The sequence below is a fragment of the Chenopodium album genome, chromosome 3 (genome assembly GCF_948465745.1).
Source record: "Chenopodium album chromosome 3, dcCheAlbu1.1, whole genome shotgun sequence".
Classification (NCBI taxonomy): domain Eukaryota; kingdom Viridiplantae; phylum Streptophyta; class Magnoliopsida; order Caryophyllales; family Amaranthaceae; genus Chenopodium; species Chenopodium album.
Window position 1 is genome coordinate 71,849,083 of NC_137836.1, and position 14,270 is coordinate 71,863,352.

At 34.7% G+C, this 14,270-nt stretch overlaps 3 protein-coding genes across 3 annotated transcripts; all 3 read right to left on the reverse strand.

Moving 5' to 3' along the window:
• Window positions 1-505: 505 nt before the first annotated feature.
• On the reverse strand, window positions 506-3,905 carry LOC145624129 (multiple organellar RNA editing factor 2, chloroplastic-like). The gene is made up of 4 exons (XM_081677090.1): window positions 3,401-3,905; window positions 2,261-2,358; window positions 2,103-2,168; window positions 506-935 (listed from the first exon to the last, which is right to left on the reverse strand). Exons 1-4 carry the CDS (start codon window positions 3,823-3,825, stop codon window positions 793-795), a joined length of 732 nt encoding a protein of 243 aa, XP_081533216.1. The 5' UTR covers window positions 3,826-3,905; the 3' UTR covers window positions 506-792.
• Window positions 3,906-5,058: 1,153 nt separating this feature from the next.
• LOC145625314 (homeobox-leucine zipper protein PROTODERMAL FACTOR 2-like) lies at window positions 5,059-8,476 on the reverse strand. Its single transcript, XM_081678372.1, has 9 exons — window positions 8,331-8,476; window positions 8,148-8,223; window positions 7,173-7,625; window positions 6,984-7,085; window positions 6,610-6,810; window positions 6,335-6,506; window positions 5,973-6,229; window positions 5,751-5,846; window positions 5,059-5,637 (listed from the first exon to the last, which is right to left on the reverse strand). Exons 1-9 carry the CDS (start codon window positions 8,474-8,476, stop codon window positions 5,239-5,241), a joined length of 1,902 nt encoding a protein of 633 aa, XP_081534498.1. The 3' UTR covers window positions 5,059-5,238.
• Window positions 8,477-9,533: 1,057 nt separating this feature from the next.
• On the reverse strand, window positions 9,534-13,867 carry LOC145616126 (uncharacterized). The gene is made up of 9 exons (XM_081670830.1): window positions 13,611-13,867; window positions 12,368-12,498; window positions 12,109-12,194; window positions 11,891-11,985; window positions 11,526-11,622; window positions 11,178-11,292; window positions 10,711-10,865; window positions 10,494-10,619; window positions 9,534-9,868 (listed from the first exon to the last, which is right to left on the reverse strand). Exons 1-9 carry the CDS (start codon window positions 13,790-13,792, stop codon window positions 9,635-9,637), a joined length of 1,221 nt encoding a protein of 406 aa, XP_081526956.1. The 5' UTR covers window positions 13,793-13,867; the 3' UTR covers window positions 9,534-9,634.
• Window positions 13,868-14,270: the final 403 nt, after the last annotated feature.

The following is a 14,270-nucleotide window of genomic DNA, read 5'->3' on the forward strand; positions in this document are numbered from 1 at the left end:
GAGGAGCCAACGATGGAAAAACGAGTTTGAGACTCTGGAATTGTGGGTGTTTTAAAATGAGGAGTGGAACAATATATATAGGCCTTCTTGGAAAAAGTTGTGTAGTCTCCCAAAGTGTAAAATTGATCCTCATAATTCCTGGAATAAGTAGTCATTTATATCTCTCTTCATGCTCTTATTTATGAATGTAATGCGCAGTAAGTTGTTATTTGAACAAACCCTTTGCTGGATCATATTACACTCCATTGTTACAATTCATCAAAATTCCATCGTCGGGGGTACATATACATATTGTTTAACAAATGGAAACCTCCCATGATATATTGATAATACAAGCATACCCATCCAAAGACGATGATGACCCAGTAGAGGATATTGATTGAGAAAGAGTGAAGACAGAACAGAATAAGAAAATGATCTATTTTTCCCCCATCACAATTTTGAAAGCAGATCAAGGCCCTTAGTCTGTTAGTCATAGATAAGTCTCCTTAAATTTACCAATTAGTAGCCTTGCAAAACAAATTTTTATACACAAGTCCTTACTGAATATACTTAATCAAACAAGCAGTAGATAAAAGTTCTCATTTCCACAACTCGAAGTCCCACAAGGAGAGACAAAAAGAACACTTTTTTGAACCTAGTGTGACACTGAAATTACAGATAGACTATTGTGAGCCCTAGTTCGACACTACAAATTCTGATAGACAGCCAGCATGACCATGCCGAACACATTACTTGCAAACAACCAGGTTATTAGCCAGCGCAGGTCCTCTCAGTCCATATTCACGGAGTCTACCTCATATTTTCCCTCCTCCTTTGATACCTAGTCCTATCATTATATCTTGGTCTGTCTTGATTTCTTTGTGGCACTGGTTCCACTCTCCTTTGCCTTTCTGGAGATCTCTGGACAATTTCACCATTAACGAACAGCTCCGCTGCAAGAAATTAAAAATACAGCATTTCAGTATAATGATTTCAAAACTATTGCTAGGAGAAGCTCCAAGGCAATCACAACTCACAAATTGTGAAATTCTCTAGTGAATATACTTAGTATATATATGGAGTATCTTCTAAACCTTCACATAGTATCCCTTACTCAGTATGAGTGAAAGGAGTAAGGATAGGGATGACACCACTTTATCAGTTTATCATAGATACTTTGGTAATTTATTTATTAAAAATTATGTTTATTCAGAAGTCGTCAAAGGATGGGACCTTGGACCAATTCGTCTTCCAAGTTAAGCATTACTGGGAATGTAAACAAAGGAACAAGCACAATTCTCTACATTACTTGACACGACTAACCTATTACTTCAGTTAAAAACACATCTTCACTTTCAGTTAATGATTGCAGTTGGCTACAGAGTAGAAAAGGCTATCATATTGCTAATGGATCACCAATTGCAGCAAATAGGACAAAATGTTGAAAAGATTCAAATAGTAGTTTACAGGAAACAACTACTACAATAAAAAAATTCGAACATAGTCAAGTAGGGTCTTGTTTGATTCGTATCAACATCTACTTTCCAAATATCATATTTTTATAATTTTTGTCGTACAAAATCAAAGATATTATTATTTGGAAGTTATGCATTGGCAAACATGTCTTAATGAAATGTGTCAACTAATATGAACAGGAGGAAGTATGCAAAATAAGCATAATCACCGTGAATCACAAACTTAGACAAATACATTTAGGCAAGGATATACTATTCAATATATTAAGTAATTAACAAATTGACATTCAAATCATTCTAGCAGGTTACAAATCTTATAGAGTCAAGGTCCCTCAACTCATGACTGATGACTCTCAAGTATTCCAGTATGCTGTAAGAGTGAGTAAGACTATAGAATATACATGGAGTATATTGCAATAAAAGGAAAGAGGGCATGAAATCAACCAAATTAATAATCTATAAGATAATGCATCGCTCCAACAAATGAATTCAAAATATGTCCTTTAAATGAAATTCACAGTGGCAGCTAATTTTTCAAATATGTTGCATGAACAAACTGTAGTGGAGATGATAGGCATAAAATATGGAAAAAATAGGCATTTAACCATAAATAGAGGCAACATTTTTAATACACTAGCTATTTACCTCCATAATCTTTGTACTCAGCATCCACATAAGAATCAGGAAGCACGAAGAGGACACCAGGCAAACCTACAACAAAAAATGGCATCCAAATTAAAGGTAACAACGTTGAAAGAAATACATTTACCAATCAAATGAGTGACTACTGCATAGTCACATACCTTCCATTTTGTTAGCAGTTTCTTCATCAACTTCACAACCGAAACCAAAGTACCTTTCGCATGACACATTATAAATTTTCTTCTTGGCTTCCTCTTCACTGAGGTAATAAAACAACGTTACTTGAACATAAGATAATTATCATATTCATGAACACAGCTACACTTTAGTTACTAGCTCTCCCTCTAATCCCTGATAACCTTCTTAATGACCAATAAACATGTTCTACTATTCTATCCTATTCTATTCTATTCAAATGCATACACGAATTTATGAAGAAAATAAATAACACAATATAGGCAATTTAAAGTAAAATGAGTTTGAACAAAATGAAATGCTAGCCGAAACAATTATCAGGCCTTGGTCACATTCATAATTTACACAACAAGAACCTGATTGTACGACTGAATGTTGTTGGCACCGGTTTTTGGAAGTGTTAGTACGATTTAGTGTTGTTGGCACTGGTTTTTTGCCATGGTTTTGCGGTCAAAGGTGTTAATTTGAAAACGAAATATTTTCCTTAACCCTTTACAACTTTCCATGAATAGATGTTTTGGAAAAAAAAAAAAAAAAAAAAAGTTTTGTAGCTACCACTCTACCAGGGTATTATGTTTTGAATTAGCACCATTTAATCTATCAAATGATAAAGCACATTAAAATTGTAGAAACAAAACAAAAAGAACGCTGAATTTGCTTATATCTTGCAATTAAAATGATAAACAAGAAATTTTATTATTTATTGAAATCAATATCATTTCTTCCAACTTTCAACAATAAAAAAAACAATCAATATATTTAATCATTTTTCTACCCAAAAATTCAGCATTTAAATAAAAATAAAAATTTGCAACCTCACATACCAAAATCATGAACCAAACAAACAACACCCATTTCACCAGACTGAATAATAATTTATAAACAAAAAAAACAATAAAGCTAATGAATTGATGAAATAATTATATCAACATTTCACACTAAACAATGAAAATCCTAAATACAACAGGAGAAAAAAAAAACAAAAAAAAATTCAACACAAATTATGCGTCAATTGGTGTAATTAAGGTATCGATTAAAACAGTAATACGAATTAATTAAGATAAAAGAAACAAAACCCAAAACAAGAAAAGAGTGATAATATTTACCTTCCAAGAACTTTAGCTAGGGTTTGAACATAACAATCAATCATCTGCTGTTTATTAGCACCTTCACCACCAGGCTTATCCATAACAATCAACCAATGCTCATAATCACACCCAGGAAACAACGGCGCAATCTCCGTCGGAGGGCGATCGCTAAAATTGGACCCACCGGAGTTGTTGTTGAGGGGCGAGTAGGGTCCAGAGCGGTTGACCCGGCATCGGATGGAGTTGAACCGAGTTGCAGAGATGACTCGGACTGAGTTGGAGATGAAGACGGAAGGACGAGCTGGGCGAGGGAAGGCGGAGATGGGCGGAGGGTGGGTGATGGTGGTGGAGGAGAGAGAATTGAGGAGACGTTTGAAGGAGGTGAGTGTGGTGGTTGTGGTGGGGCGGAGGGAGGTGAGAGAGCGGGTTATGGTGGACGCCATTGTTGTGGAGGAGAGAGAAAATGGAGGTCTGAGAATTGAGAATGAGTGTGAGGGTTTTAGGTTGGGAGTTTTCAAGGATAGAACATAGAGGATATTTTTACCCGTTTTGAGGAGTGATCTAGACCTGGTCTATGGGCCGGGTTTGGTTAGATTGTTTTGGGTCGGGTTATCGGTGTTTTTTTTTTTTCCGTGTTTAGAGAGCCACTAGAGCAGGTCATGATAGAGTTGTCAAAAGCTGACCCCACTCGACCCGATCTGAACCCAAATATTAACCGACCTGTATGAATCTGGAAAAATGGTGACCCGAACCTGATTTGAAACCAACCCTAGACCTGAAACCCCATCACCGTGATTAGAATCGATCCAAAATCTCTTGGAACTGGAAGGGGAGCTCTAACCACTTGAGTTATCCCTCACTCTCATCGATGTTGATAATAAGAGGTGTCAGTTGAGGTTAGCAGGTTGGGTTTCATTGTGTCTAATTTGAATCATGGATCTCATGGTACATTATTGTGTTCATGTAGAATTTTAAATCACGTACTTTGAAGTTAGGTATGTTTTTTTTTCTTAGAGTTATAGTAGATGCATATTTCATTGGGGGTTAAATTGTTGAAATATAAACTCCATTTGTATATATTTAAGTGTATTACTTTGATCAACACACATGTTAATGCACAATTTTAACCATTACTCCATAGTATCTTTAGTTTTGTACTAATTTACGGAGTAACTTACTTAATAACATTTGGTTTTTATATACAAGTATTAATAATTGTCAAGTCAAAGTTAGTATGTGAATAATGTAAAAGTCAAACTAATAAATTTATACGGATACAAAGAGAGTCTTGTATGAGATTTTAGGGTGAAAGGATGTGACTCATTTGATTTTAGGCTAAAATGCAAAAATTGCAATCCATGATTTGATACATTCCAATTAGAGCATAACTACTAATAAGGATGTTAAAATCAAATTTTATAATTACAACATTGTAAATGAGAATATATGAAGGTAAGACTAATAAAGTGTTGGCTCACTTTATAAGTTTCTTATCTCGCTCAGATCCTAGAGGTAGGGGTTTTAAATCCTACCAAGTGAGGTGCGTGTAGGAAATTCCTTCCCCTCCCTTCTACTCTCAAGTGCCTGACCCGCAGATACTAGATCAAAAAATCGTAAGGATTGAGGTTTAGTCAAGGTCCTTATTACCAAAAAAAAAAAAACTAATATGTACCACACGAGCCTTAATAAACTATTGTCAACTCGAGTGATTACCATTGATGATATTTTCACTTGTTTGTATTAAAGAGTTTGCAATATAAGGTTAGAGATTTCAAACTTAATCTCAAAAAGTAAAGTGTAACCATTTTAGTGAAACGAAGGAAATATAATAGATAAGAAGTTTAACACGACGAATTTCAATGATTTTTAATTAACAACAAGGATCCTTCTACACCAGCCTGATTTGCACTAGCAGGGGCCTCAAATAATGCAGCCCTGATAGAAGAAAGTGCACCATTTACAAGATTATACAACTTACGTATAGATCTTTTAGGGACATTTTGTGCCCTTGATGATTTATCTAAAAGCTGAAACGAAACAGTCACTATGCTTCCTGCATCCTCCTCTGCTTGACTAGGATCCATGTTAGAAAGTATCGCGAATCCAGAAGGCAAAAGAGGTATTTCATCGATGTCTCCATGGCTCGATAATGTAGTGAGGGAGTCACAAGTCATGGGTGAGAAGAGCACGTATGAGGCTACCGCGCTTTCATGTTTTTCTTGTAGAAAAAAAGTGTCAATTCTCCCTTTACCATCCTACAATTTTCCAAGAGCAGAGAACAGTTATACTGTTATATATTCTTAGGAATATATGTAACAATTTCTTACAAAAAAATGTACTGAATTAACTTGTAATGTAGTCAACATACCACCATTTTGGTAATGGAAACAATGTCTTCAGGACCTTGACCACTGTGTACATGGAATACTTCCTCGGAAGCACGTTCGAGTGCAAGCGCATCCCACTACAGCATAACAGTATGTAATTATAGGCAAAGCAACTATGCAATGCTATATATCATGCATAAACACAAGGAGGAATTTAACACATTCTTGAAGAATAACCAATAATAAGTTCATAAACTACGTACCTTGGTTCGGTTTTTGTCATTGCCCAAGAAGCTAAAAACTTTCTTAGCAGAGAAGGGAAACCAGGAGGATGTAGTCACAGTCAATAAGCCAGGGCTTTGATCATCACTATTAAACGTCTTGATTAAAATGTCGTCTCCTCCTTTAATCGATATAGGCTTGTAACCATTTCCTTCGGTAGCACTAGTAGCACCGTAAAATTCTCTTCTCATCCTCTCTGCTAGCCTCAGCAACCTCTCCACTCGAAATGGACTTACCTCTGCTTTAACATAAGCATCATGTACAAGCTATAATATTAATTAAATTAGGCGGCTTTTGTAACAAGAGGAGGGTGCAGGGGAGCTTAGAATTTGATTATCATTACCTTTAATTAGAGTATTAAGACTATATTGTATTAACATGTCAAGGTGCTGACACTGTCGCGATAATGTATCAACCCATTGCTTTGCACTAAAAACAATTCCTGAGCTGACTAGTGACTTGAATAATGGGTGAACTGATGCAATTTCGGCTTCTGTATGCTCAATCCAAGTCACCTATTTAAGGACCGAAAAAACAATATAAGATTTTGTTTATGTTTATGGACTAATAACAAGATTATATGTTATGTTATGTACATTGCAATATATAAAATCTTGCCTGAGTGTTTCCATCAGGTAAGCCTTGAATTAAGCAGCCAGAAGGTCTTCTTTTGCAGTTCATAAGTGGATTGTCTATCAAACTTTCTAATGAAATGTCGACGATTGCCCACGTGTTGGAGGACAACTCTTTGCAGTATCTTGCAAAGCAACTCTGCCTTGTTACAAGAAGAGGAGAGGGAGCATGGTACTCAGCTGACATCTACACAAACCATAACCAAAATTAATGCTTTAAAGCGATTTCTGTAGTATGTAAGATTTATACAACAGGTTACCGCGTTAGCTATGCAATCCTCTCATAACCCCTAATGAATGAGAGACACATAAACAGCTAAAAACTCGATAACACAAGAATAAGTGAGAGAATTGAATTACCAATTGCAGGGCTCCATCAAAGGTTTCTGATGTTCCCGGTGATATAATTCCTAGGACAGTAGCCCTTGAGAGGATTTCAGAAAACACAAATGACCAAAGTCTCTAAGAAAACAAACCATATGTTAACTAATTAAGATAAATTTCATTAGATCAAAATAATTACTCTAAGCTAAGAAGTAATCAACATACCACATCCATCAAGATTTCGACTATACTTATTGCAGGCATGTGTACATAATTAACTTCTCGCTTACCATGATGAACATTGTTCAAGGACTTGTTCTGTTCTTCCACGACAACATCTTCTTCTTTTGATGACTTATTATTGTTGTTATTAGTAACGATAATTTCATCAAAGTTAGGGAGGTCTAAAGGAGCATCTACCGCGATTATTTTAATAATCTCATCCAATGTGGTGTCTAAGTTAGAGTTAAATTTCCTATTATACTCAACCATGTTAAGGACCTCCATTCCTTTATCCAAATCATGTTGCCATAAGGGATCTCCTTCTACGAACATTTTCGTTACTTCATCCATTGCCTTCTCAGCCAACTCCTCGATTTTATGCTTGATAGTGTCCGCGGACAAAGAAAGAGACATTAGAAGATCAGTTGCTTTCATTCCTTGGCTAAATTCATCAACCTAAAGTCATGAAACAATAATAGTAATAGATTAAGCTATTTAGTTAATGATAGAGTATATAAAAATTGAAGTCCATGACATAAAGGTCACGAGATCAAATCACATCCGTCTCGTCCCACTTTCAAGTGGAATATTCTGCTCATGGTATGAGGGGCCCATGTCGCATCACACCTCAAGCCTAAAGGGCTCTCATGTAAGGGGCGTGATAGAGTATATAATTCAATCCTGACCATGGATTTCAACCATCAGCTTAATTTTTTGGTTGAGTTGTAATTTAACATGATATCAAGAGCCAACATGACAGAAAAGTCACGAGTTCAAATCTCACCCACCCTTTAATTCCTTTCAAATCTCATTAACAAACATTTATTATTATTATATCAATTTGGAATTATAACGTTATTATTAGTTCAATTTACACTATCAACATGGTTATTACAGATAATAACCGAAGTCTCAATCAATATGAAGCAAAATTAATATAAACCCATGTTTGTGTCACCAACATACAATAGACTTTACCTGTGAACTTAATTCGACATTATAATCATGCTGAAACTCAACGTTATTTCCGGGCAGAGGAGACATCTCCATTGAACTGAAACAAGGGAGAAAATGATCAACATTAAGAAATATTGATTGAACTGTGAAACAAAATCAAAGGATACTAGAAGATCAAAACAAAGGTACAAGTACAACACGTACTCTTTTATCGCGACAAATTCATTAGAGATCTTCATAAGGCGCAAGAGTGAGTGAACTTGAGCTACCTGTTGTTGATCCTCCATTTGTGTGGGATTATTTTGATCCTCATTACTAAAATAGTTGCCTTCATATATTGTCATTGCCATTTTTTTTTAAAATGTATTCAATTCGTTCTTTTTTGTTCTATTCACTTTTAATACATATGAATGAATGCCAAGAAATGAATAACATAATCTAAATAAAAAGCCGAAAGCCTATAACGTAAAGCAGTAAAAGTTGTAAGAATGATCATTTGATCAAACTAACATAGCAAGATGTTTGGATGAAAAAAAAAAAAAAAAAAAAAAAAAAAAACCCAAGAAAAACCTACAATTTTGAGGTAAAAAACATAGAGAGAAAAAAATTAATATTTCCTAAGAAAAAAAATCATTATTTCTCCATATTTTTTTGCATGGCTAATTGAACTGATGTCATAAATTGTGCCTTTTCTCTGGGAACAATCAAAGTTTTAGGGTGGTGGTTTAGAACTTTGACAATTTCCTTTTTTTTTTTTTTTTTGCGATGGTATGGTTGTAGCCTTATAGGAGTACAAAAAAGAAGTAATCATAATCCACAACATTTACTCTGTTTTATCTCAAATACTGAAATATAAATTAAAACAAAATATGAGACTACCAATAATAATGATGCGCATTATAATTCCGAACGAACAAATAGTTCACAATTATGAATTATAAATTTAATTATAGTTCGGAAATTACACATGTTAGTTCATATAATATGAACTTATAGATTAGAGATTATGTCTTATATAATATGATACTTTTATTATTATGCCAATGCAAACGAATATATCAGAAATTTTCACATTGTATATGTATAGCAAATATGTTGAAAATGTTTTAACTATATGTTCATTATTATTAAATTATATATTCATTTGGAGCCACAATGTACATTGTGGTGCCTTAATAGTACTTGTATTGTAGTGTTGTATCATCTTCCTTTTAAATGATTCAAAGAGGCTAGGAAATTTCATTAGATGCCATCAAATGTTTTTAACAAATGTGGCTACATTTTCTACACGTTCTAAATTAGTGGCTGAAGTACATCAATGTTGTTAGGCAATACAGCTTCCCCCTTCGTTTGGGGCGTGACTTGGATTGAATCCGAATTAGTTGAAGTTTAATAATTGCAAAACTGTGAGACACAAAAGCATTGATTCCAAGAAATAATACAATTTCAATGTGATACCTCTATGTAGCTAATAAAGAACAACATAATTGATGAATTTGAACAACAGATTACAAAACTGTCTCTGGGTCATTTTCAGAGTGAAAGAGCTTGAGATGACCGGAAGAGTTTAGAAGTGCACTTATCCTACGGAGAGCAGCAATTAGTGTCTGACTGCTTTTGCAGAAAGCAAATCTGATGTACCTTCTTTGATAACCATCAGGTGGACGCTTTGTATGGAAAAATCCACATCCTGGAACTGCAACTACGCCTGCCTGTTTTATCAGTTCTTCAACAAAATCTATCTGCAAGAAAGTGACCCTGAAATTTAGTGAAATTCAACAAGCACACGTTGAAATGACCAAAACATAGCTTTGGTTTGCTATGGACTAACTATAAACAAACTGTGTGTGCTGCTAAGGGTAGTCATTTCATTTTAATCCAGGGTCCAAGGGTAATAGCCTCTGCATATTACAAGAGTTAAGGCGATGTATACATCTAATTTTCCCAAGGGTTGACTAGTTAATAGCCATGATAAGCTAAGAATGCATATCAGGGGGGCCCTCAGGGGGACTTAGGTTGTGCTATGGGGACTTTGGGGATTTATTGGCAGTATTTTTGGGGTTTAATGGGATTGTAAATTTGTGATATGCAGTTTCTGCAATTTGTAAATCTCTGTTATAACTTTGGAAAGGCATTATGGTGACAATCAGGATGCTGATAACGAAATATAAATCCAATCATAAAATGCAAAATAACATGCATCTATAAAAACTCGTCACATAATAGTTTGATATTTATATAGTTGATTACTTGATGAATAATGCCTCCTCCATCATAATCCATATTGATTAATAGTTTGCTATAAGACATAATCTTTATCTTTACCAAAATAATGCGAATAGAAAGTATTGAGAAGATACAACTTACGTCACAGTTACTGTAATCCTTGGGAAGCTCTGCGAACATGAAAAATGAACCCTGAGGCTTAAACTCAGTCTGAAAACCAATCCCACTGAGCAATTCTGCTATGAAGTCCCTTCTGGATTCAAAGTCCTAGTAAACAGAAGTTGTAGTGATAAATTTTTTTAGAGACCACAGCACTGCACTATAAGGAGGAGAGATAATTAGCTGTTATAAATCTTACTGTTCTAAGTGACTCGTAATATTCTGGGGGGCTCTGCAAAGCTACCAAGGCAGCTTCTTGGAAAGGTGCTGGAGCAGAATCTGTTAGTCTTATATGTATGTTTCTAATAGCATCAGCTATACATGCAGGGGCAATGGCCCATCCAATTCTCCAACCTACAAGAGTAGAAGATGATCCAGAAAATTATTTACCAGGCAAAACAATTTACCAAGATTAGAAAATTTTAACAAGAGAAACTGGACAATTTTATAACAGGAAAAAGAAACTCAATTTCATATTTCATAACTTTCAAAATTCCCAAATTTAATTGCAAAGAATTGTCCCCATAACTTTACAAGTAATAAATCTCATAACATGGATCCAATCCTGTATGCGAGAGTGCCACTTAAGAAGATAGGATCCATCCTTGGATAAGAAATGCCAAATATGAAAATGGTTGCATAGTATGGGAAGGTAGCTGAGATCACCTGTCACACAATAAGTTTTAGACAAAGAAGAAGTGATGATGGTCCGCTCTTGCATTCCTGGAAGAGAAGCGAGGGATATGTGCCTTTCATTATCATAAGTTATGTATTCATACACCTGGAAAACAGATTATCTCAATATAAGATGTGGGTTTCACTGTCACCTAGTACTCTAGTAGATGTCATAAGTCTTATGGCAACTATTGATCATAAAAACAGCATTAATATGCAAAAACAAAGACATCATGGGACACCATATAGTACGCTGAACCTCAAAAAAAAAAAAAAAAAAAAAAAAAAAAAAAAAAAAACTTTGATGCCAATTGAAGTAAGAAAATTATCTGCCCGTACTTCATCTGTAACAGCTAGGCAGTCCCATTTTTGGCAAGCTTCAGCAATTATGTCCAGCTCGTCTACTCCAAACACTTTACCTGTAGGATTATGAGGGCTGTCATTTTGTATCAGTAATTTACATCATATGTAGCAGTTTCAGTATACTACATAGTTGTGATTTGAAACATAGTCATCATACTCATCAAAACAATCTAGTGATGATACCAAGCTAACAAACTTTTTCTTCTTTTGACAAATAGCATTTAAAGCCTATAGCAAAGTTATTCAAAATTGCTCCTTTATTTTCTCCTCAATAGCAAAGAATTTAGGGTGCATGACTAATTAATTATTGGAGAGTAAAGAACTGCAAAAAAATTCCAAACCTGTTCAGTACAATAGCTTTTGTCTTGGAAGTACAAGCCTTCATGAGTTTTTCTGGGTCCAGAGTCCAATAAGGAGGGTCTAAGGGCACAAATACCTGGCCAAAAAATCAGAGTTCAGGCAAATGATATACGGAGTATGTATTAGCCATCTTCTATTAAATCATTCGGGAGTAGTGAGCTGAATTAAGCCTTAAGCAAAACATAAAAAAAGGGCTTACTGGGACTCCTCCAGCCATACTAATGCAAGATTCATAAGTCTCATATGACGGGTCAAGCACGATAACTTCATCACCTCGATCAATTACTGCACATGGCATTCAGACTTTCAGAGAGTACCATTGAAAACTTGTTAGACCTACTATCCCTATATTTAGTGAAACAAAATGTAATGCAATTTCTACTAGATAGTGTGCACATCTTCCTTTTAGCCATTGTATTACCCTGTGTTGCATTCTACCAAGCATAAGATGAACTTACAGGCAAACATTGCTGCAGCAAACGCCTCAGTTTGACCACAACAAATCACTATATCTGTCGCAGGGTCAATATCCATACCGTGCATGTCTTTCATATTCTTTGCTACATAATCACATATTTCCTGCACATGTCTACAAATCTAGTCAGATTCAGACTCCATATACCAAATCAAATCTCAAGGATCACAATCCTATAATAGCTTAATTAACAAACTTGCTCATACAAGCTATACCTCAACACTGCTTTATAAACAATTCTAATCAGCTCGGAAGCAAAGAGAATTCTGTGTAAATAACACAATTTAAATCCTTATAACATCCAAACTAGAAACTAATCCTGGCCTCGTCCCAACTAGCAAAAACATATGCAGATAATCATTTTACACATACTTCAACCATCTTTTTAGCACCAATAGTATAATTCCAGCTCAAAACTACCTATTAGGCACATTCAATACTCCCCTTCTATGATAAAACAGAGATGATCCTTAATAAAATTAGTCCACATCAAATGAAATCAAAATATCAACTCCATACCTGTATACAACATATTTACTTCTAGTGCTAAGACTGCTAACAAATGCAATCCATCAGCATGTACATTATAATCCCGGTGTAATTTTACACCCTCTCACATTCCCGTGTGGCATGATCATAATCTATCCAATATGTTTATATGTCCCCTCGGAACACTTTTTTTTTTACCCATTTGCTTATTTGGTTGTATCTTGCATTGGGTTGTTTGATAGAAATTGCCTAATTTTCCAATTTTTATAACAAAGTATCCCAAGAATATCCATCAAGAATAACCCTAGGAAACTAAAATAAATTAAGTTATGGGTCTATTATACATCGAATGTAATTTTACACCCTGTCACATTCTCACGTGGCGTGATCATAATTTACCCACATATCCTTGGAAAACTCGTTCTTTTTACCCATATACTACTTATTTGGACCTCGCCCATACAAGCAAACAACACAAAAAAATAATCTTAGTTGTATCGTGCAACCGGTTGTACAATAGAAATAATTAAATTTACTAGTTCTATAACAATAAGGCAATAACTAAGCATCCCAAGAATATTCACGAAGAATAACCCATAAATAGGAAACTAAATTAATTTAAATCATGGGTCAAACCATCAATAACATTTTGGGGAAGGTGGGTACAAATACAAATAAATACTCCAATATAAAAGAAGAAAAAAAATAAACAAATGAGAGAGAAAATAATGTAAAACCTGTATTGATTAAAGTCAGAATTAATGGCAGAAACAGCAGCATTTTTGATATGGGAAGGAGCAGGAAAATCAGGGAAACCTTCAGCAAGATTAATGGCATTGCAACGTTGAGCAAGATGAGAAAGTTGTTGAATTGGTGAAGGTGTTGATGATTTTGCAAATGATGATAGTTTTTCCTCCATTTTTTTTTTAACTTCTGGGGTTCAAAGAAATCAAATAAAAACCTTATCTTATCATATTAATCAATGGGTCGTGCATGAAAAAGGGCGGCTTTTGTTTATAGATTAAACTTTGTGGGTATTAATTATATCATCTGAATTACTGTTAACACGTCTTAATCAGAATAATCACCAGCTGCAGTTGTACCACTACTTGTACCCGTATTCAATTTGAGTGGACGAGTGGTGAATAGGTCGTTTGAATTGGGAAAATTTGATTTGAGTTTTAGAAAGTTCGTTTTTTCTTTTTAATTCTTTGCTATGGATTGTGATTAGCTTTCGAGTCAAGTTTTATCTAATTTAATTATTCTTTCATTTGGGTCTAAATTGAATTTTGTAATTTCAATTATAATTTGAGATTGAGTCAAGTGTTTTTGGTGGTGTTTGATTAGTTTGGTTGACAACTTAAGTAGAGTGAAAATTCATGAAAAATTGAAAATTG

Bases quoted from the DNA above. Each gene is read 5' to 3' on its own strand.
- LOC145625314 (XM_081678372.1), bottom strand. From the start codon at position 8,476: ATGGCAATGACAATATATGAAGGCAACTATTTTAGTAATGAGGATCAA. The intron at 7,626-8,147 runs GTAAAGTCTATT...TCATGACTTTAG, and splicing joins ATGTCGAATTAAGTTCACAG to GTTGATGAATTTAGCCAAGG. The intron at 6,230-6,334 runs GTAATGATAATC...ATGTTAAAGCAG, and splicing joins TCTTAATACTCTAATTAAAG to AGGTAAGTCCATTTCGAGTG.
- LOC145616126 (XM_081670830.1), bottom strand. From the start codon at position 13,792: ATGGAGGAAAAACTATCATCATTTGCAAAATCATCAACACCTTCACCA. The intron at 10,866-11,177 runs GTGATCTCAGCT...CTACTCTTGTAG, and splicing joins TAAAACTTATTGTGTGACAG to GTTGGAGAATTGGATGGGCC. The intron at 10,620-10,710 runs GTAAGATTTATA...TCTGTTTACTAG, and splicing joins ATTACGAGTCACTTAGAACA to GACTTTGAATCCAGAAGGGA.
- LOC145624129 (XM_081677090.1), bottom strand. From the start codon at position 3,825: ATGGCGTCCACCATAACCCGCTCTCTCACCTCCCTCCGCCCCACCACA. The intron at 2,359-3,400 runs GTAAATATTATC...TTATTACCTCAG, and splicing joins CTAGCTAAAGTTCTTGGAAG to TGAAGAGGAAGCCAAGAAGA. The intron at 2,169-2,260 runs GTATGTGACTAT...TTTTTGTTGTAG, and splicing joins AACTGCTAACAAAATGGAAG to GTTTGCCTGGTGTCCTCTTC.